The sequence below is a fragment of the Triturus cristatus genome, chromosome 6 (genome assembly GCF_964204655.1).
Source record: "Triturus cristatus chromosome 6, aTriCri1.1, whole genome shotgun sequence".
In the NCBI taxonomy this organism is placed as follows: Eukaryota; Metazoa; Chordata; class Amphibia; order Caudata; family Salamandridae; genus Triturus; species Triturus cristatus.
Genome location: NC_140589.1, coordinates 834,646,546 through 834,671,180, shown reverse-complemented (window position 1 = coordinate 834,671,180; position 24,635 = coordinate 834,646,546). Strand labels below are relative to the sequence as shown.

General features: G+C 43.6%; 1 protein-coding gene across 5 annotated transcripts in view; it reads right to left on the bottom strand.

The window, feature by feature from the left end:
* The window catches only part of ARID1B (AT-rich interaction domain 1B), a 736,193-nt gene that overhangs the window by 633,849 nt on the left and 77,709 nt on the right, over positions 1–24,635 (bottom strand). For all 5 annotated transcript variants that reach the window (XM_085611434.1, XM_085611437.1, XM_085611436.1 and 2 more), the window contains exon 2: positions 8,075–8,269. In XM_085611434.1, coding sequence (XP_085467560.1) covers positions 8,075–8,269 — 195 coding nt within the window. The remainder of the gene's footprint in view (positions 1–8,074; positions 8,270–24,635) is intronic.

Genomic DNA, 24,635 nt, shown 5'->3' with positions numbered 1-24,635 from the left:
CCACTTCTCACCCACAAATTCTGAGATAATTACCGGCTATGTCACAGTAACAATGCTGTCGCGTCTTTAACTAAATTTTGGGTAAAGTGAGACAGGCGCTATGCACCGTAGTCGCTGAGCTCTGCAATTGGGTCACTAGCATCTACGCCTTAGTCCATGGATGTGAAGGCAGCAGACTGGTTCAGTTCTCCTGCGCGATCTCCTCTATTAAAAGTGAGCAGGTCAAAGAAAAAGCAAGTTATGCATTTCAGGGGCGTTTTTGAAAACTTCAGAGAAATCACAGCAATTTTTGGTGCGGTGCATTACAGTGCAATTCCGCTTACATGTTTTTTCCCCTTAGTAAAGTCGCACCCGCTCACCAGCAGTAAGATAGTGAATCATACTACCATAAAAATCCAATTTGTCATAATTGATTCTGAGATGGTCTATAATGCTGGCTTACATTCCCTCCATTCAAAGAAATTCACTCAATAGCTGGAATAGTTTGCAGACAATACAAAACAAAGCCCTAGCCATCCCTATAGAATTATGTAACAGCCTTTCCCAGTTAGCCAATAAAAGGTTGGCTTATTATCAGGAGGGGGTAGAAGAAAATCTTAACATTATTCAGCAATAATAATCTTGTATTTCTGGCGTAGGGTGAAGCACTTCACGCAGAGCAAAAATTGAACTCCAGTGGACACAAGGGCACTAGGTTTACATATTTGAGATTTCCAGTTCGGTTTGTCACAAAACTGCATAAAAAACGTTCATGCTGGCCTCGGAAGATAAAACACAGCAGATAAATATCAGCTGCTGTGCTTGGTGGCACATTTTGACAATTTTCCACGTAGTCTTCTCACTTTTCATTTCACCTGAAATTTGTATGCACTTTCCAATCCTAAGGTTTGCAAAACTATGTTCTCTGTTTTTGGGCCGTCTTCTAATTTGAGATACACATGCATTTCATCATATACCAGCAATTCCATTAACGGACTTCACTAAAACATCCTTAATAGTATCTAATGTGACAGTAGGGTTGGCCGACCGACTATCCACCCTTTGATCAAGCAAATCAAATGAACGTAGGAGGAAATTATGTCAGAAGGAAAAACGTGTTTCTTGCTCATTTACCTTTAAACGAGAATGTTAAATAGGATTCTGGTCATATGCACAAACGCATATAAATTTATAATATACTTGACTTTTTCCACCTCGATTCTGACCGCCCCATCCTAAATGAACACATTGGGCCGGTTCACAAAAAAAGTAATAAATCTGAACCAGCCAATTTGCATCTACATCTAGGTGCAGATTTACTACTTTTTGGACTTAGTCAATTCTTATTGGAATTCATTAATTCGTATTGAATCAACATGAAAAGCTGAGCCTGGAGCAGGTTTCCATTCAGATTCTAAGTCGGTATCACTTGGTTTCAACATTTGCTTCCATTCCCATTACAGAGAGTGCTCTGTGGTGGAGTCCTCCATACAGGTGGATTCCCTCAAGCAAATGCACTTTTATTTTCCCTGAGAAGAAAGCTTCCCTTGCACCACCAACCAAAAGTGGGGGCATCTCTGTTCTCCTTCCCATCCCGGAAGCATTGATACACCAGCCTTGTGCCATCGTGAATCTCCTACAATTTCCAGAGTAGGATCATAATTTCAGAATACCAACAAACATCCATGTTTGTGGCAGTTCCCAAACTTTCAAGGCAAGCCTCGCCTTGAAACACCAATTTTCCCACCCCGTAAAATGGATTTATAACTGCTGACAGCTCCACGCTTGTGACAGATATCGACGCCTGTAAATTTAGTACCATTTTTTGACCTACACACTCCTTGTGCCGACTGTCTATTGATCATCTTTGTTCCTTCCACGCTGGGAAGTTACCAAATAGGTCTGCAGTGCCCTCTTTCCTAAATGTAATAAGGTGGTACTGGAGATAATCCAAGGGATTTTTTAAAAAGCAGTTACTAAATGGAAACAAGAAAATTGCAGGATTGAAACAAAATGGGTTTAACATACATAAAGCACGAGTTAGAGAAAGGTGCACATTACACCGAAGTTTACAAGCATATAACAGCAATTTTGGCCAGCCAGAAACATAAAATCTTCAACACAGGACATAAGCCTATATTAAAAGGGGGACAAACTGAAGTCCCTTTTAAAATTCCCACCAACCAGCATTATTTGTTGGTTGCTTTTCTCGTTCAGAAATGAATATTCAAACCGCTAGAGGGAGGGGGGGGGGGGGGCGGGGGTATTACTCGCTTCCTCCAACCACAAACAAAACAAGAGAGCCAAAAATCACACAGAAGGCGACTAGTTCAACCAGCTTTGGAAAATCTTCTCTATTTTGCACATCAAGTTTAGGGAAAGAAGAAAAGAATTTAATAATTTGGAGATGCATGCACTTTATGATGTAATGAAGAAAGAGGAGGACTTTCTACACTTAGTGTGGGGGTGTCGAGTGTTGCACAGATAGATGCATAGACACAATTTACTGGTGGTCACACAATATAAAATTGCAATTTCTCCACGGCTGGTGCTGTTGAATACCCGAAACGATTGACATACCAACAAGTACACTACATTTTTCAATGTCTCAGGCCTGATAATTGTAAAAAAGGATATAACACAGACTTGGATAGCGCTAAACATAGAAAGGACCGCAAAGAGGAAAACTAGTCTTGACTGTTACAGAATGGTAAAAAAAAAAAAAAAAACAGGTCTACGAAGACTGTGGATTTCAACAAAAGCACAACCCGATCTGGGAAAACTGACAAGATTATGAAGGCTGGAGATTACAATACACCCTTAAAAGTGGGTATCTGAATGGCGAAGAATCAACTATGTCAATATCCTGAGGCATATCGCATAAAGATGTAGCATGGGTTCAGATCATAAGTACTCTTCAATGGTATGTTTGAGTATTTAACAGGAATTGCACACTTCAAAATGACAAGACCATTTTGTCAAACCACAGATACAATTATTGGGACTTGAGGGGGACTTGGCTGTCTGGAAAAGTGTAGTGAATGTAACTGATAAGACTATGGTCTGGTTTGGTGTTTGTGGTGAAATAAGGTTCAGGAATAACTATCCAAATCAAACCAGGAAACAATGTGTAATCACCAGGTGTAGTTGAAACGTGGAACACTGTGCATTACAGGAAATGTTATCTGAAATTTAATAACGAGATAAAAAAAAAATGCAGGATCCCAGTAACAACTGTAACATTGTGATGGTCAAAGTAGTCACGGAGGTTGACAAAAAACTATCAGTATACGACATTTCTCACTACGTTATAATTTTTCTGAAACACAGTAGCAGTCCTTGCTTCCTCTTGATCAAAGTAAATCCTTCAATCAAATGTTCATTCAGCAACCTTCTATGAGTGGTGTTGCCGATGACAAAATTCTACATATTTCCTGTTCTGACACTATTAGAATTACACAACTTTGATAAGGACACAAATAATAGTCTTACCCTTTTCGCTAAATAGAGTCAGCCTTGAAAACTTAGAATTGCCTCCCAGTCAACAGTGGGAAATTAATGATCACTAGTCACAGTAATACTGAAGTATTCAGGACAGGCGACGCCTAATACTCATCAGAGAACGTTGAAGAATTTTCAGCGTAAATGCATACATTTCCAATACTCCTTGGTCCATTTCCGGTTTATGAGAAGAGGGATGTCCCCTTCATATAGAGGATATCATACACTGATAGGGTACTGCACCACGCTTCTAAACTCCTCTGGTGCACCCAGAGGGTTCTATGTCTTGTTTACAACCTCCCTCATGAACGGGTGTGGTACTCTGAAAGCTTACAATACTATCACGTCTACAGAGAATAGTGTTACAAGCCTCCATGGTGCAGAAATGTGTGCAATGGGTACAGTGCATTCAGTGCACTGAGTACTGTGCCAAACACAAACACTTCAACGTACATAGGGATGTTATGATACCATGCTTATAATCTTCGGATGGACTTAAAAGATACTATGCCATTAGTTTAAATCTCCATGAATGTATAGGGTCCTACAAATCCACTTACAAAGCTTTTATACTCACAGAGTGTTGTCACATGACTGCAAGCAATCCTGTGAATAAAGAAAGTACTGTGCCATGCGCACAAACTTCACCCACCCCAACCTCCTGCCCACTTAGGACATATTGTGCCATGCTCATAGACCTTCATGAATAGACAGGGTCCTATGACAATGTTGCAAAGCTTTATATGCTTAAAAGTGCTGCAACATAACTCCAAGACTCTTTGAGCGTGGTAAAGGTACCATGCCACACTTAAAATGGTCTCAAGAAAACAGAGTGCTGTGCTATGCTCAAAAACCGCTATATGATGTGTGACGAGGGAAACCAAATGCCCAGAATGCACCAAGCTTTGGCTGTCACCAGCAGCTGTAATAGCAAAAAGGAACATAGCAAGGAACTGGGGGTCAACACCCCCCCTGACCCCCCCAAAGTCTCGGATTGGGAAACAGGCCTTGATTGGTATAGTGCTGCTGAGAAAGTGGTTTACCAAAGCCGGGGTGCCATGCGAAGTGGGGGAAAGTATGGGCCAGGTGGGTGGAACATTGAGGGATTTGAAGAAATGTAATGCGGGACATGATGTACGACGAGTGGGATCTATAAAGGAACAGGAACTACCCGATCAATCTATCACCTGAACGACCTGAAACTAATGAGAAGTGCCTAACGACAGTTGATAGTAGATGAAACTTTAAAAAATGTATATGGTACTTTGATTGTCATACAACTGTGATGTTTTGCTATACATCTGTAAGTTTAATAAAAAGAAATAAAAAAAAAACCTTCATACGGGTTTAGAGAGAGTACTGTCCCATGCATACAAGCTCCTAAAGTTGTATGCAACCGAAATTTGCCTTTTTGATGCGATTAACTCAGCTGTGCATTTCCCAGATTCAAACTTAGAATTTTTTTCCAAAGACTTGAGAAGCCTACCGACTGTTGAACAAAGAGACAATGTGGAACGCGATTTGAAACAGTTATCTGTTTTACATAAAAAAGAGCACACAAAATCTCAATCCAAAACCAAGGGATTAAAAGAAGGCACTCCACACAAAGGCGGATGCAAGTCATGTTACCATCTAAATGGTGGAGTGGACAACCCTCATGTGAACTCTTGGTGAACTTAAACCAACCTCCGTCCTGACAAGTAAAGGTGTAGAAGCAGCTCAAAAGGCACCGTGTCAGGGCGCCGCTTCACAAACCAGTATACGCAGCCTTGGAGCCTGTCCAAAGCCAAACAAAGCCTATGCGGTGTGCCCATTCAATAAAGACCTTCAATGTCCTAATTAGCCATTCACTTTTCCCCTGTAGAGTATTAGTAGTCATAACTACAATGCCGCTGGGGCAATTATATTAATGCCTCAAAGAAAGACAGACAGGGCCGCCAGCCAATCACTGCACCAGCCCACTGCCAGTTGTCAATTATCCACCAATTAGCAAATGGAGTCATCAGTCCAACACGGTCATCGCTCTGGAATACTGCCCCTCCAAAAAACAGAAATGCTTTAATAATTTTGGTGCATTACAGGAAAGTCCACAGAGCATACTGTGGCGAACAACGAGAAGAAACTCACAGACTAACACAAAGTAGGACAGTGGTTGTGAAGCACCAACCTATTCCTGGCAGGCAGTGAACACTTTCATGCAAGTCCTTCATAGGTCACTGCTCTTGCTAGAGATGCAGTACAACACCTTACTATAACCAAATGTACTGTACAACATGTCGGCATTCGTTCAAATTCACAATAAATAACTGACGACTCAATGGACACTTCTTTATTCAGGAGTGTCTGGAGACGATTAAAAAATATATATATACATTTAAAGAACAAACAGCCAGCAATATCAAACATTTGGTCCTTATCAAGTGGCTACTTCTGCTAATTCCTACAGGTCCTTTATGGATGGAGAAGGGCTGGGGATTCAGAATATTGAAAATACACTACTAGCAAGAATAATAACTGAAAATGGAAAGAAGACAAGATATTACAGTGGCAACTCCAGATTCTGATGTCAACTGAGAGATGGCAGTGCAAAGTGTGTGTGTGGGGGGGGGGGGCTGTTTTTAAAGGCATACCGCGCATTGCAGCTCCAGCTGTGGAGGTTGCCAGACTTGGGTGAGCTAGCTGCATTATGTCACAGATAAGCCTGCACAGGATGGACTATTGCTGATTGCAATGGGCCTTAACGTAAATAAGATGGGGTATGCATCATCATTCAAGAAAAGAAATCTGCACTCATAAGAGCAATTCTTGAGCGAAACACATTCTCAAGTAGAACTTCCTTAGAAGGGCCTCTTCGCTCATTTAGGAAATATCAACCTGTTTGTCAAATATCAAAATATATATGCATCCACATAATATCAGGCCATTACAGAGATCAGCCTCAACCAGAGTACGAGCCTCGAGCTGCAAGATCAAGCTTTCAAGATACTTTTCTTCTGCTCCTGTTGCCACCAGACGTACCTTTTTAGGAAACAACTCTTTCAATGAAATATGGTAAACATGGCAGGAATGGAAGTGATCCTGGAGAGGGTACACAAACAGCCCTGAACCAACACACCATGTGATGTCACCACACCCACTTAGGTCACCCCACCCACCTAAAAGAGGCTGTACTGACTCATTTTGACTTCCTTTGCAGTGGTGTGGCACTCGCTATCACTTCACTGTTTAGTACTGTTCATTATTCCTTTTTTCTTAACCGCCATGTTCCCTTATGGCCTAATTAACTAGATAGACATCATACAAATAAGTTTGCAGTAGGTCTTGGCACATGCACATAATACTCAAGTGCCACAAAGGCCAAGGGAAACATCACAGCATACCCTTTTGCTAAACACACCACTTTAAATGAAAACTAGTGAAAATGGCAGAAATGGGTTTGTGGTGGTGGGGCACATTAGTGATCCCAGAAAAGGCACTCGGACAGCACTGGCAAGAGGGTAGCAACTATTGCTTCACTAACCCAACACACCATGTGATGTTATCATACCCACTTTACAAAGGCTAGTGTGCCGGTACTCGCATTCTTTTGGGTTTATTCCCCCCCCGGTGTGGCACTTACATCACTTCATTATGTTTAGTACTACTAATTTTTGTCTACAAGTCCGGTTCATTCAAATATATATCTGTAACAGCCAAATGGTACACATGTTAAGTAAGGTAAGCGTCCAAGAGTGTGTCTGAAACACGTATGCACTAACCTACCTTTGGAAAGGCATATGATATAGAGGTACCTAAACAATCAAACAGGAGAGAAGATCTATACGCAAAATAATTCTCATATTTACTACCACTGGAGCGCTTTCATGTAGTACTATTTTAGTTTGCCTTTGCTTCAATTCATAATCTCTGTGCATTTCCCAGATTTGTAACTTTCGCTAACTTCACTCTATGGTGTATAATTATCGAAAGCATGTCCTTGCTAGTACTGTGACCTTTCATCTGTTACGGGTATCTTTTTAGAAGCAGAGCTTTTTTATTGAGATATGTATGTTCCCCTTTGAACAGTCTCTGTATTTTACGACTACAGAACACCCGGAGGTTCCACCCCATTACAAACGTTGCTCAAGTGCCACTAATGCCCAAGTGAAACTGGTGCTATTCAAATACTTGGGATTTTTTCACATACAGCACAAATTCACATGTCGTGAGCAGTCAGCCACTGATGTAACCTCCTGTTATATGCACTGGATAAATTAAAAAGTCGTTCTTCCCAAGAAATGTGCAAATCAAGTATAAACAAAAGAAAGATGGTCTTCACAAATGTACTGTAAAAGCATTTCTTTGCAGCGCTTTACTCAACTCGTGATTGTGGGTCCATGAGAGTGTGGGGGGGGGGGGGGGGGTGAGAATGAGCAAGGGTGCGAGAGGTAAAGTGTATGAAAGCATAAGTAGGCTAAAAAACTTCCCACTACTCAACACAAAAGAGGGACATTTTCTTACTTCAAAAAAATAATTCTCAAGATAAATGAAACGAAAAATAGAAACACAGGGTTTTGTGGTAGTATAAAGCAGAATTGATGTTTCAAAAACATACCTGTTGCTGGGGATACTGCATTGCTCCCATTGGACCTGGTCTTCCCGGCATTACAACAGGATATCTCTGTGGAACTGAAGGTGCATAGGCCTGGCCAGAGTATGGGTTATTCTGCTGCGCCGGTGTCTGGGAATATGGGTTGGCACCCATGCTGTAGTGCGGCCTCTTCATTACCAAGGGATCCATTGGACTGCCCTAAAATCAAGGACATTGAAAAAGCATTAAGGGGCAGGTAACTATAGCAAGAATACTTAAGCAAAGAGGTTTACAGGACAGGAATAAGTAACAAAAATACTACACACCTTATCTTTAGTAAAGCAGTGCAGATAAGTGGCACTAATCATGGAGGTAGCAGGTTAACTTTACATGTCCAAGTAAAGGATTAAGCCATCAGAAATCCGGAAACTGAGCTTTTGGCCTTCAGCCCTATAGGCCACACTGGCCTCGCTTACCCATCCCACCCCCAACTCTGTTTCTAGGGTGATCACTATGTCAGCCATGCTTTTATTCCTCTCTGGTCACAGTGTCAGACCTCTTCTTGTTAAACTGACCTTGTTTGGCTAACCCTGTCTAAGCCTTCTTCTCTTGCTCTTTTAATTTCACTCTCCCCACCCTCGAGACCAGCTCTCAATGTCGCCCGCTCTCACTCTTTCAGACCTTCACCCTCTTCCCTACTCTAATCTTGCTCTGTCGGTATCAGTGACTCATAACGCTGTACACATTCTACTAAACCCAATCTTTCTCTCATCAAGCTGTCGGGAGACCGTTCCTCCAGGGGTAGAGAACCCCAACCTCACTCCCTCCAGCTCTAAGCTGGAAAGTGGCTGCAACACAAAGGTAGGGCGAAGAGCAGAGGATAAAAACATGAGGGACTATGGCAGTCAGCAATGATCAGCCTTCCCTCAATACACAATATGCAACTCAGCAGAGTGCGTGAACTCTTACTTTACCACACTGTGATTTTCCACTGTACTAGCATGTGCCTTCATCTCAATGCTTTTAAGACCTTAAACTTAGTTTACAGTTAAACTTCGTACCTCCCATTGCCATCAGATAAATATAGTAGTCCACCAACTATTCTAATTCAAACCTTTGGGAAACCCCATTTTAAAGTTCTTAGAGGAAAGCAGAAATGCTGCATACACCCGCTACATACAACATTGGTACATCCAGTTACTTTTAATACTGTCGTAAACAACCAAAATTAAATCACATCGCCTTTACAGGGAAAACTTCACTTTAACAGGTAAAAAATTGAAAAGAGATGTCAAATACAAACCATAAGTTCACAAATCCATATTAAAAGGTAAATATCTTGCTTCTTTTACCACGCAATAATAACCGAGCTAGCAGCTCACTGCCAAAAACTTTTGAAAGTCATGGAAGATCAGCAATTGCTGACTATTTCAAAGCTAGTGTTTTTCCAAATATACTGTATGCACCAAAGCATTTTTATCACAACGGCACACCATATGGGTACAGCGGACTTTCCCTCAGGTGGATACAGGAGTATTGGGAAATCGAAAGCAACTGAAATTTATGAATACAGGTAGTGTGTAAATCAAACAACAAAAGAAATGGTGTTCCTGGCCAACTATCACAAAATGTAGTGAAGGTGGAGGGTAGCGGGTCTTTCACCATTAGAAGTGAGCTCACCTCTGAAGCGAAGTTCTGATGAAGTTTAAAGTAGCAGAGTTTTGTGGCATTCAAATGCTGCTCCAGAATAAAGATAAACATTCCTCCACAACACCTTTTCCACCCATTTAAAACAGTAGCCGCAATTTTGTAATAGCAAATCCCGTCAGAAGGGACGGAACAATAAATATGTATCCATTGTTCAAAATTTGTTAGGTGAAATCAAAAATAGAATTCGGATGCGTCTATGCTGCCCAATTTCTGACAGCTCAAAACGTATCCTTATGACCTAGCAAGGTTAGAATTTCTCTCTCCATCGGAATGAAATACAGGCCCATCAGAAGATCTTGCAGTACTTGCCAAGACATTTCTTCATGATCCAATAGGACCATACACACACGTATACAGTACAACTTCTAAACGCTAAAACATGGCCTTATTACCTAGCAAGGTTAGAATCTCTCCATCGTAATGACATACAAGCCCATTAAAAGTTCATGGTGTACTTGCCAGGTTTCTTCATGATCCAACAAGATCATCGGATCATACAAAAGTAATAACACAAACCCTTCTGGGCTTCAACACGTGCACTTCCCCGACAGCACCGAAAAAAACACAACATACATAAACTAATATTCATTAATTCAGACTCCAATTCAGGATACAGTCTACATAAAAGCCCAGACTAGTAAATAACTGTCCGAGCTGCGTTGACACCATATCAATAACTTTACAAATGCTGGTTAAAAAGTTTCATCATGTCTGAAAGAATGCAGGCTGGATATTAAAAATCAATGTGTTCAACTTAAAATTACTCAAAGGGCACCACTATCAAACAACATGAGCCTACAATAATTTCCTGGGCGATAGACCTCTTTCTCAAGAATAAGACATAAAGATCAAAATATTATAAAAGGATTGTGGATTTTGGAAAGAGGATTGTCTGCTGCTAAGGAAGATAAGCAATCACATGTATAAGATATTCAAAGTTGCATTTATGGTACATTTATGCAAAGTCTTTATTTTGGGCACTTTAATGATATATTGTGAACCGAAATTTCACCTTGCATTACTGACAAGGATTCCAATGTAAAAACATGTACAGATTTTTATAACATTTAGCAATTTATGCTCCCAGTATACTGCTTGAGTGCAACGCTATGCAGAAGAACAAAACACAATTTGTGATAGTTATCAATATAATTTGGCCAAAATGATATTTACAATTGAAAGAAAAAAGACGAAGGTCAGACAGTTTTGCTAAAATGCTATACAGTTAAAGGACAACTTTATATATATTTTCTCCTAAGAATAAATTACTAAAACGTATTTGATAGATGCCAGTGTTTTAAGAAAAATAATAAAGGAGAATCAGAGGAAAAAAAAATTCAAGGCACTATATGGGAAACATGTTTAAACTAAAAGGCCCCACATTCCTAAAGTAAATCAAAAAAAGGAGTACCTGAAGCTCCGGCAATGGTGCAGATTTACAACTTTAAGACGTTCACAAGAATTTATAGAAGATCTGGCGACTATATTCCTAGTAAACCTTTGTTAATTCCATTTGGACATGGCAAAATATACACATGTTCATTTGCTCATATGCAAACCTACAGAACAAGCACAAATTCGGATGTTAAAGCTTGTTCTTTTACCTCCATTCGGAAAATATTTTCTCCTATGGAGACACTGCTTTCCCTGCACCCTCAACGTATTTTTATGAAAGGGGTGGTCCTTTCTCGACCTGGAAAACGTTTTACTCCTGCTCTTGTCAGGAATACAAGTGTAACCTCTTCCAGGGTGGTAATGGGTAGGACAGGAGTTGTTAAATGCCCCTAAACCAGTGTTTCCCAAAATGCATGGCATCACGAACTGATTTTGGGTGGGTCACAAAAGAGAGCAATACATGAAGAGGTCTTTAAAATTATGTGTTTAACTTGTCACATTTGTGGTCAATTAAAGACATACGTCTAAGGTCAGGCTGCTCTGTTCTTTTAACATGGGATTGGTGTTTACTTTTCTTCCTCTGCTGCAGAGTGAGACAAGTTTTTAAATTAAATTATGTGACAATGTAGTATTTTGTTTTAGCCATACACAACAAAATGTAAATACCTGTAAATAAACGGTTTGCATCCAGCCGTTAAGAAAGCAAAAATGAAGCACTATTTTGTAATTCTAGAGCGTGCTGAAAAAAAGTTTAATAGGATCAAAACAAATGAAAACACTTACTTGGTGATGCACAAATGCTATTCATAGAAACCCGATTTCCACACATTATCATTTGTGTGCTATATACTTTTATCAGTAAAACTGTGTGTGCAAATTTAGTGCCCATTTCAATGAAAAATGTGCCGTCTGGAAATGACAATGCTCTACCACATAATGCTTTAGTTACATTAAACAAATCGCGTTCCTCATGTCCATTAAACGTAGTTGGATCGCAAACGTTTACTGTTCTAAAAAGTGGGGCGTGGTTCTAAAAGGCTGGGGAACCACTGCCCTAAACGTGTAGGTTTGTGGGTTTGCACAAATTCACAGGGCAACCCAGCCGTGGAACTAACCACTCTCCCAACTGCTTCCATTCCTTGTGAGGAGATTTACTGGCAAGAAAATCTACTTTCAAGAAAATGTGGTTATCAGTACAAAACCAACTTTTGTACGTGTAGATCATGCGTACATGCATAAACAGCTTCAAGAATCTGGCTCAGAACATGGACTACGACAATCCCTTGCACATTTCATCTGGTTTTAAATATAAACCAGCCGTGAATCTAGTGCTTGGGACATGCTCGTGATTATGGCAAACAGGAGGACTGAGGCCAAGCGAAAAGAAATGATTTGCCTAAGAATTACACAATGTTCTGAACTAGAGAAGGTCAGACTGAATGGTCTCACTGATCCTCAGCTGCCAACCAAGGCCCCAGACCAGAAATGTAATCTGGGTATATTTACAGTAACATTTGTGAAATCGAGTGAATGCTTAAAAGTAAATTTGCGTAAGCATTTCACAAGACCCCTCCTCAGAAACTAAAGTAAACAAGAACTGGCAAAGCCAATAGGTTTCACCTATGTGAAATCTATTGGTTTGTGAATGTTTTTTTACATATTACATACCAATGTGAGCTGCTGATTGGGTGTTAAGTCAAGTCGGATTTATAAAGCACGGCTAACAACCCTTGAGGGTGTGTGGAAGTCTATGTTGAAGATCACTGTAAGCATGTTGTGTGCGGGAGTGCATGTTTTGAGTTAGTCAGTGTGAGCCGGTGGAATCTGGATAAGATTGTGCATGTGAAAGAGTGGGTGTAAGAGAGCGAGATTGCTGGATTTTTGACTGCGATTGTGTGTTTGGAAGTGCGTGCCTCTAGGTGCAATTGTGTGAGCATTTGTGCCCGAGTGTGAGTGACAGTGTTTGAGTCTTTTAGTGAGTGTCTTAGTGAGACTGGGTGGCAAATGCAGGGCTGCAAAAAAATGACTTAATCCTAGAACAATGGGCTGAATTCAACAATGTAATTGTGCACTCATGTCAGCAGTTTGATAGGCAGACCATTACCATGGCTTTCAGTTCCACGATTACTGGCCACGTACAGCAAGGAAATTAAATGCTGGAGGTAAGTGTCCCAATGTGATCCATGCCCACGACAATGTCCATATTTATTATCTGTATCAAAGGAAAAAATGCCCCGCTAGCCTAAAAAAGTCCTCCAATTATTAGAACCTAGTTTATTTTCAGCACAGAAGGAAAGAAACGCAGAGTACTCATTGTCCCCCCTCACTATGCAGACTTTCTTTGACTCAGACGTGAAACCAGTCAGCAATTTACTGTGGCACAGTGCGGGAGCGGCGTGCAAGAGTGCCATCAGGCAGTGTATTCCCGGGCACAATAATGTGCAGGGATGAAATAGCCTTTAACATGTAAACAGCATGCAAATATTTAGAATCAAACTGTAGAGGGGTTTGTGGGGGTGAAGCGAGATGGACGAAGACAGTGGGAAACGCATCGAGAGGGGTGGGGGAAACAACACCGATCGTGAGCGAGAAAGAAGGACTGAAAACAGAGCAGTGGGTTGTGGGGACTGCAGAGAAATGCACTCAGTAAGAATCATGTGGAAAAGTAAAAAAACAAATAGTGCCTGCGGCCACTGAAAGGACTTTGGCCACTAGAAGCAGTACATGGTCCAGGCTTCACAGCCGGACAAAGGAAACTCATGAGCGAGGACGAGGCGCTAACCAATAGGAAGCAAGGAAACTAGAATGACGGAGAGCCAAGTTGGAGCCAGCCAATGGTAAGTAAAGTGATGTAGGAGGTATGTGAGCTAGCCAATGGTAGGGAAAGGTATGTAATGAGCAGGCTCTAAACCCCTTTGAAAATGTTTCTTTTTTTAAATTTTAAATACAAGAGATTTTGCAAGGACAGAGCAACAGGGTCATGTGGTCTCAACCAGCATATCTAAAGAAAAGGGTGAAAGAGTATGACTGTACAGCACTTTATCCCATCTACCACAAAGTGTCCTTTCAGGCACACTTTTAACCGTAGTGCACAAAGGTTCACCTAAACAAAAAAGGTTAGAAGATTGACTGGCTAAATGTCCGGTGACCTTGGAAAATTGGACCAAAACAAGCATCTGGGCGTATCTGAACTACGTGCGCAATTTAGATTGACTAGGACGACCCGAATATTCTGCCAGACTCTTCAGTAAATATACCATGATACATAAATACAGTAAGGAAGATAGTGGGATCGAATACTAGCAGATCTGCCTAACAAACCCAGTGTAGAATTGAGTTTGTTTTAGAAGTTCAGATCAGCGATTTTGCCGTTAACAGGATATTGATAATTAGTATATTTATAAAGCGCAGCGTATGCCCGGAGGCATCATGGCGCTAACTGTGATCTGCGTGTAAGTGGTTCAGTTAGCAAAAAGACAGGTTTTTAACATCTTCCTGAAAGCAAGAAGCTCTGTTGTGGTCTTTAAAGAAAGAGGGAGACCATTTCACTTGGTGGCGGTATTACTGACAAAGCCCCTACCACCCCATGACATCCGCTTATAGAGGGGGGTAACTATCAGGTTCTTCTTAGAGGATATAAGTAACAGGATTCTCAACCAATGATGTACTTCAACTTAAAGTTTAAAACAATAAAAATAGCAGTTTTCGGCAGCAGGGCCGATTGTATGACGCCGGGGACAAGGCGGGAAAATTGATTGCGTGGCTGGACAAAAAGGAGAGAGTGAATCGTGTGGTCCCCGAGTTGCGTGCTGCGGATGGTGTGTGTGTGACTGAGCCGGATGAGATTGTGGAATGTTTCGCCGACCACCTCCGGGCGGTGTACTCCCCGGTGACTGACAGGGATGAGGATGACTCTCGCCTTCTACTGAGAGATATTGCCCTGCCCGGCCTGTCCGATGAGGACCGGGAGCGGCTGGACGCCCCCTTGTCGTCGGATGAAATAGCGACCGCGATTCGCTCCCTTCGCTCGGGCAAGGCTATGGGCCCTAACGGTCTGCCCATTGAACTATACAAATTGCGTCCTGATAAGCTTGCGCCCTTTCTCAGTCGCATGTTCCGCGAGTCTCTTGCGGCGGGTTCCCTTCCGGCCGACCAGCGCTTGGCCACTATAGTCGTTATCCCCAAGGAGGGCAAGCCGCGAGACCGCTGTACTTCTTACCGGCCTATTTCACTGCTCAATGCGGAGCCTAAAATCCTGGCGAAAGTCCTTGCCAATCGCTTGTTGAGTGTCGTGTGCGACCTTATCCATCCGGACCAATGCGGCTTTATCCCGCACCGCAACACCGCTCTTAACTTGCGGCGTCTTCACGGCGCCCTTGCCAGGGCAGAGTTCCTCTCCGAACCGGCCGTGCTGGTTTCTTTGGATGCCACGATGGCCTTTGACACTATTGAGTGGCCATTCCTCTGGGCTGTCTTGGCTAAATTTGGCTTTGGGGAAGGATTTATTGGCTGGGTGAAACTCCTTTACACGGGACCCATGGCTCAGGTGGTGGTGAATGGGCGGGTCTCTCGGCCCTTTGCCCTCGGCAGGGGCACGAGGCAGGGGTGCCGGTTGTCCCCTTTGCTTTTTGCTCTCGCCCTGGAGCCACTCGCTGCTTGGCTCCGTTGGGAGCCCTCGCTTAGAGGGATCCGATGGGGCCCGGGCTTTGAAGATCGGGTCTCGCTGTATGCGGACGATATTCTCCTTTATCTCACCTCACCGCGGCAGTCGCTCAACGTCCTCTTTGACGTTCTGACCTCCTTTGGGAACAATTCGGGTCTCACGATCAATTGGTCTAAATCCTGCGTTTATCCCATCTCTGGTGGTCCTCCTCTCCTGCCGCCTCGGCTCCCGATCCAAATATCTCTGAGCGGTTTTAAGTACCTGGGGATATACATTTCGCTGGACCCGGTGGCTCGCTATGAGCAGAATCTCCTGCGTCCGCTTCGGCGACTGCGGGAGGACACGGCCCGGTGGTGCAGGCTGCCCCTGTCCCCGCTGGGTCGGGCTGCGTTGTTCAAAATGATGTCCCTTCCCAGGTTCCTCTATGCACTCCAGAACTCCTTCGACGTTATTCCAGTGGCCTACTTTCGGGAGGTGGAGAGCCTGCAGAGGAGACTGGTGTGGGACGGGCGGGCGCGTATTGCTCTTGCTAAGCTCACTCTCCCCTGGTATGACGGGGGCATCGCGCTTCCTGATATTCGCAGGTACTATTGGGCCTCGCAACTATCGGCCATTAACCACGCCACGTATGCGCCCGGCTTGAATCCGGCGTATGAGATGGACAAGTTCCTGCTTCCCGGCGGGAATTATAACAGGGCACTTTATTCCCGCCTGGCTGGCCGGACCCTGACGGGTCCTACTAAGATTGCGGTGCGGACCTGGAGGGCTGCCACTGCGGCCATGGGCTGGAGTGAGCGATTAACATGTGCTACTCCCTTGTTTGCCTCCGACCGCCTGGGCAGCCTCTGGACCACGAAGGGGTTTGACCAGTGGGACACGATTGGTATCAGCAAAGTGGGAGACCTGTGGCACAAGGGCGCGGTTAAGACTTTCGCGGTGCTCCAGGCCGAATACGAGCTGACTGACAGGGAGTTCTTCCGCTATGCCCAGGTTCGGCACGCCCTGCTCTCGGTCTTCGAGGAGGGGACCAAGATCCCGGTTTCCTCGCCCCTCGAGGACCGCATACTTGACGGACATGTCCCTGATAGTACTATTTCTTTAATTTATAAAAAATTAATTAATCATCGGGCTGACCTCTTTGTGCGCCTTCGGGAGGCTTGGACTGGGGATGGGGTGGAATTGGATGACGAAGATTGGCAGTCTGCACTGTCGTCCCCCAGGGAGGTCGCCATTCCGGCTCGTCTCCGGTTGGTACAGCTCAAAATTCTCCACCGGGTGTATGTGACGGGTCCTCGCTTGGTTTCGATGGGATTTTCCGATGACGGGCTCTGTAAGCGGGGCTGTGGGCTCAGCGCCACCTTTCTTCATATCCTGTGGGAGTGCCACGAGGTGGCGGACTACTGGCGCCGGGTTCATACGGTTATGGGACAGGTCACTGGGGTTGTGCTGCTGCCGGAGGTGCGTCGCTGTGTCCTGAATGTGTGGGAGCCCAATGATTACAGCGCGGCTCAGACTCGGTGGGCGGCCCTAGGGAACATGATTGCCAAGAGGGACATAGCGCAACTTTGGGGCGCTCAACGGCCGCCCACCGTGTCAGTATGGAAGGAAAATATGGACTGGTGTATGTTTAGGGAGAAGACTGTGTATGTGGCCCGTGGCAAGCCGGGGGCATGGGGTAGAATTTGGGGGCAATGGAATGCGTATCGCGGAGGTATCTGTACGCCCCCCCTGGTGGACACTGATATCGCCATGTCCCCCTGACCCTTGATGGCTCCTGGCACCTTTTGGAATAACTACATATGGACGTTCATCTCCCTTGACCCCCCCCCCCCCCCCCCCCGTCCCCGGCCTCCCGGTACTCCTCCCTTTTGCCGATTGCTCAATTGTCCTGACTGGAGTCCCCCGGGGGGAGCCTGACCTGCACTGTTTTCCCTCATACCTCGCCTTTTTTTTTTTTTTTTTTTTTATTGTTTTTCTTTTTGTTTTTGTGATTGCTGGACTTAAGCCTCCTGTTCCTCGAGAACTATCCGGAGCCACTGCGGGGCAGTGCCCTGGGAACTGACTGTAGCCTTGATATATGTAGATTTCCTTCTGTACCTAGCGGCCGGCCCGAGTGGTTGTAGGCCCGTACTTGTAACCGAATTATTGTTCAATAAAAACTTTTAAAGGAAAAAAAAAAAAAAGCAGTTTTCAGCAAGAAAAAATGGCAAATTTAGGGTAAAGTAAATTACGCCCAATGTTAAAACATGCATGGGTCGGAAATGCTTCGCTCATGTGGAAAAGTGAATGGTGAATCACTGGGGGTAGGCGCCGCTCTCTACTGATGTCCTCATTGAGCTTAGCAGAAAGGCACCCACGGTCTCCTATTGGGTGATCACAACCAGCAACGCGGGATTGAACAAGAACTAAATCTCCGCATCAATCTAAAAGTCTACCACAAGTTTAACAAGCATTGGCATAGCCAATAGGTCTCGCCTTTGGGACCTTATAAGTGTTTAGCCATGCAACAGTTGCATAACTAAATACTTATAAAGGTTCCAAAAGCGAGACCTCTTGGCTATGCCAAGCGGCTGTGCGGCCGTGAAAGTGAAAGAGATCACAATCAAACATCAAACCGGCCATGCGGCCGCGAAAGTGAAAGTAATCGCGGTCAAGCGCAGCGCGCGTGCCCGCGCACCTGCACTGTAGCTCTAGGCTGGCCTGGTAGCACTTTTTGGAGCCCTCTCAATAAGTCTCGCCAGACCAGCGCATGCGCTGGGTCAGGCGAGACCTAAAACTGCTTGTCTGCATCTGCCTTCAATGAGTATATATAACCCTAACAATGCCGGGCATAAAAAAAATGACGCCTGTCTTTTTACAGCACTAATTGATCACAACACCAAACGGCTGCAAAACGCTCTAGCAACATCAAGATAAATTCCGCTCATCCTACCTACTACAAAAACAGCCAGGCAGAAAGGCACTCTTCTCTGACTGCCCACTCAACAGGCAGCAAGGGCTCAAACGCTACCACCCACTGACCTTGAAGGGTCCTCAGGGAGTACCAATGTTGATGGCACAAAGAGCGGCCACCCCAACACGTCTACCCATGGAACAGTACGCAAGACCGCAAAACACCAGGCATATTTCTAAACAGTACAAAGATATACCTGCTGTACATAACCTTTTCAATGTTATGTGTGTAATAACTGCGTTCTAGAGGTATGCCCAGATAGTGGAAAATACAAAGTCTGCTGTGCTGCATGACGCAATCCACCCTCACAACAGCTCCAGGTCATGTTGAAAAGTAACAAAAAAAGAGTGCCTGCGGATACTGGATACACAATGTCCATTGGAAGCAGTACTTGGTCCAGCTCCACGCAGGACAAAGACGACTCTAAACCCAGCAGGAAGACAGGTGATGAGGAGGTGCTAACCAATGGAAGCAAGGAAACAAGAGACGTGAGAGCCAAGTGGGGGCCAGCCAGTGGTAGGCAAAAGGTAAGTAGTGGGCAGGCTCCAAGCTCCTTTTAAGACTTGTTTTTTTATTTAAATACAAGAGACTCGCAAGCACAGAGCAAAAGCTGTGCAGGCGAAACCTAAAGTAGAGTTAAAACAATTATTAAACCTGAAGTCTGCAAGAACCTCAACATAACAAAATCTGTGATATTGAAAGCCCTACAGAGCCTGTGAATATTCAAACATTTGACAGAACTGGAACCCTGCTATGTTCAGCTTTCTGTGTAACCAGAAATATGGCACAATCAAAGCCTTGCTAGACATAACATGAGCCCTGGCATAATCTGAAAGGTTACAATCGGAGCTCTGTTAAGAAAATGCAGGCAAAATTTGCCACCTTGCCCTATGGCATCAAATGGGCCAAGTTTTTCTTTACCGGGCAAGTAGATTTGTGAAGCTTTTTGCCCCCCGGTCAAGTAGATATTTTACAAAACTGCACTCTCGCTCGCACCAAAGTCTCCTAGCAAATTACCAACTACATCTTGCTATCAAAACTCTCAATCAATAGCTACAACCCCAACATAATCATGCAAGCAAATTCCATAGGTTTCATTCATGGGTCCCATCTCACCTATGTTGGCGACATCAAACAGGTTACAAAATATAAAGATTTTAGCTACATCTGCTCAAAAAAATCTACTTCACTTCTACCATTGTATCTGCTATGCCACAAGATTTTGTTCATTCTATTCTATTGACTAATTCAGCTCTGACTAACAGCCTCCACTACAACTCTAACGTTTGCCCTTCGTCTGGCAGCAAACAATGAAATGAGATTAAGAGGCTACCAGTAAATAAAAGTGTTGGAAAACTAAACTGTGATCTTCTGGAACCAAGCTGAAGACTGCACACCAAACATTCAGAAATACAGAATATCCATACCTCCACCTCCTATACAAGCCTTCTAAACCTTTCTAGATATTCGAGATGCCATGGGATCCTCAAGTAATTAAAACACAAATTATGGACTAAGCAAGCCCTTAAAAGATCTTTGTCAGAAACAGAGACTGCTATAAGGGGTCTACGTAGGACTAGAAATTCGAATTCAACCCCACCATCCGTTAATATTGAAAAGTCCTAAAAACGTTGTACTTCTGCTTCCTAAGAGAACAATCTACTGCATGCTAAATTCACCAGTGTCTGGCTTTTATGTCCCTCTGCAGTCTTCTATGGAATTCCTCAACGTGCCTTCTGTACCCCTTTGGGTCAAGGTGTGCCACTTCTCGCTATGCAAATGTTCTGCTTCTTTAACGAACATATAACACAATTGCTCTCAGCCACTTTAGTTTGTTGCCTGTACGGCGTTCATTCAACCCCCTTCTTATAAACATATTTTTAAATTAATGTATTCCTTTTTAGTTCAATAAAGCTATGCACAATCAGCATTAGTAATCATTTTAGTAACACATTCAAGTTCACTTTAGATCAAGCCACAAATGTATCATGTATTCCCTGCTGTATCCTCCAACATCTTCATGACACAAACCTTGGCCTGCATCAGCATTAAACGTTAGTAACCCAATATCCCCTTGAGGTTTGCTGCTCCATGCTAACTTTGCACAAACCCATAGTTCCCCGAGATTTTAAGTTAAGGTTATGCGTTGTCAGAGGCCAAAACTAGAGTAAAAAGAATTTGAAATTTTGACTCATTCTGCCCCAGGATCAGATAAGACATGGGAAGGTCTTTGCACTTTATGCAGGTGTTCATCCTTCAACATTTAATGCAATGGTCACCTTACAATTAAACAGAAATCTGGAGATCAATATTCCACTATTGTGTTATATACTCAGTCTTTCTGAGCGGGAAGAGCTTACTTAGAATATGAAAAGGGCACCCTCAGCTCGGTTTACACCAAAGCTGGCAAACACACTTCTGTTATTTCTGCTGTCGTTTAGAGATGTCCTTGCACCTCCACTGCTAGGATTGTCATGGTGTAGTGTTTGGTTCTTCTCTTCCCTCGTGGAGGCTCTCGTGCGTGAGGGGCTCCACGAGGAAAGCGTGGAATTAGAGCGTTGTAATAATAAGGCTTACCTTTGAATGTGAACGGACAGCGGAGTCAGTTGATTTGTAGCGGTTGGCTCCCGGAGGCTCCTTGTTCGTTGTCTGGCTGAGTTTATTAATAAATTGGAATTTAACTTATTTCGTGTAGCCTGGATTCACTACACATGGTTGTCCCTTTTGTACTCAAAGCACATTACTACAATATAGATGGATCCTGTGCCTGGTTAAGACTAGAACAAAGTAACTTCCTATTTCTTGTTTTTTTAAATAGCAAGTAATACTTTACGGCAATCAATTCTAATTTGGCTAGTTTGCTGTAAGCGGTTCACCTTGCCGCTTTGGTCTGCGACTTATCAAAATTCAGAAGCATTGCAACTTTCAACAGGTGGGTATATGAAAGAAGGGTATAGATGTGGAGGGAGAGTCGGACATTTCTAGACAATACAGTATACCATTTGCCCACCCTCAGACTGCTAAATTCAAAACCACATTAGGGAGAAATTGGAAATGTTCAGCATGCACTGCTTCACATATTCCAGATTCTTGGAAACATAGTATTTTAGGCAAACTTACAGTTTTCCACTTTTCTCACCTATATGGTGTCTTACTACCAGTTACAGTGAAAGAAACTCCAGAGCAGGAAAAGTCATGCTCTCATGACTTCCATGATTTTCAGGACAAACGGATCCTGAAATCAAGGCACCGGAACAAGCCAGACATGGCTCACATACACAGGCAGCAAGGTTGGTTGAGGTAGAGACTGGGTCCAGTTTGTGGTGCTGCCAATCACTCACTAAGGTATTAGAACAGAGGGCATGTGTCAGGGAAAATCCTTCATTAACTATAACCCAGAAAGAGCTATAGACAGACTCAATTTCCTAATTTCCTACTCTGGCAAAGCACCATGGCTCTATTTTTTAAACTTCACTCTCCATCAGCATCATGCTCATACCCATTATGACTGTAGCCACCTATGCAGGAACCTTCCCAGATGATTGAAAACATGAAACTGTCCTCCCATTACTGGAGAATCCCCCCGCTGAACCTTCAACGCTTGCCAACTACAGACCAAACTCCCTGCTCAGTTCCCGGCAAAGGACTTAGAGAAAATCATTAACAAATGCCTCATGGAACACCCCAAAGACCCCCAATTCTTTTACACCACTCAGTGTGGTTTCAGACCCAACCACAGCACAGTAGTGCCCTTACTGCCACCAAGGATGACAGCCAAATGACTCTGGCGCCCCTTTTCCTCTTGGACCTCACCGTAGTGTTTAACTGTCTTCCACCTCATCCAACACGTACACAACATCCAAAAATATACACTTCGATTAATCTGCTCCATCTTGACTGAAGGACCCAGTCAGTCAGCCTGGCACCGTATTCCAGTGCCAGTGACCTCATCTGTAGAGTACTGTAAAGATCTTCCCTGAGCCCGGCCCTCTTCAATGCATACATGAACTCTCTAGCCAGCATCTGCTCTTATGACAATAACATACTCTCCAATGCAGAAGACTTGCAACTCAATCTCTCCCTCACAGACAAGACAAGATGCCCAGTAACTGGATCAAAATCAATGCCTGCATGACTAAACCCCCCCCCCCACCGACCCCCTAGTGGATGAAGACCAACTGTCTGTCTGAACACAGACAAGACATCAGTTGTGATCTTCAGGAATAGCACTTCACTGTGAGACTACCTAGTGACCAACACAGCTAGGATAGACATACACCACCACCATCCATGCCAAGAATGTAGGGATTGTAATTGGCCGCAATGATGCACAAGTCAAGCCCATCACCACCATGCTTCCATAACCCTGAAGATGCACATGGCTCCCAATCAGCACCCAGAAAACTGTCATGCACGCCTGCTGCACTACGGGAACACCTTCTATGCCAAGAACAACAAAAAAGCCACCAGAAGTCTGCAGACCATTCAGAACTCACCGGCCAGAATCACTCAACCTCCTACACCAAACTAACTTCACACCACATCTGAAGGATCTTCTCTTGTGCCCTATGAACACAATTCAAAATGCTCGCCCATATTTTCAAGGTTCTATATAACACTGGTCCAGAATACCTCAACAATTGAATCTACTTTCACAAACTTGCCACACAACTCTGCTCGACCGGACTCCTATTTGCACACATCACACGCATGCAGAAAACCAGATCTAGCAATCCAGCCTTCTTCTACGTCCCTCCTAAAGTGGGGAATGACTTGCCACTACGCATAACTTCTTTTTCACTTCTTGGATTCTGCAAGAAGTTGAAGACCTGTCTTTTTGAGTAGTACCACTAGGCCCTAGCTTTGGCTCGCCTCACGCCTGCTCAGCACCAGGATACCCTCCCGGGTGATAGTGCGCTCTAGAAATGTGTATAACATAACAAGAGGGTCAGGCCGGGTAACATTACCTGCTCAAGAGATAATGTGGTGCAACAATCTACTTGTAACGTTGGGAAACAGAATATTGCAATATGTCGAGGAAAAACGGCTTTTGGTGGTTTTGGATTGAAAATAGAACAATCTGAAAACAACGTTCTACTCAACTCGCCCATGCTCTGAAGCAGCCCCTTTCAGAATGCATATAGTGCAGGAATACTAACCAGTTATAACAAAACGTAGCATATAATGTAATTAAAGGAAAATTCATAATTCCCAGGAAACAATGGGGAGTCAAATCGATTCCAGCACTAACGTTATTCTTTTCAAGTTTCTCGGCAGATATCCAAGTTACTCTTTCACCCTTGTTTTAAAAGTTAGCTTTGTGCTGATGGTCCAATCAGACTGAAAAGTGAGGTTACATGCTTTGTACAAGGTCATTCAAAAGACCTTGTGCGCTGTGCTGTACTGTGTTACACACATTTAACAACAGCATACCTGAGAATCCAAGTTAAGAATAGCTGTTTGCATACAAGTGCACACATTCTAACCAATGTTCCCTGAACCTGTCATCACTAATGACCAATGGTGGTGTAGTCAAAGCTTATTGCTGAGAGGCCGACTGGCGCATTTAGATTATGCCCATGATGTATCTGACCAGTCCACATGCGATCTGTTTTTAAACTGCACTTTCACCATCGACATAAACAACCGCGTAGTTTTAAGGGTTATGAGGCAGGCCAAAAGAGTGGTTGCTTGCATTAGCATTCAACTTTGCTGCTCGAGAAGTGTGAAACTGGTGCAGCAGACAGCACATCAACAGATAAATTGAAGGAATTTTATTGATGCACCAATATTTTCAAAGGTATTACTTTCTGAAAGAGGAGTGACTTCACCTGTTTATATGTCAATTCACTCCTTCATCTTTC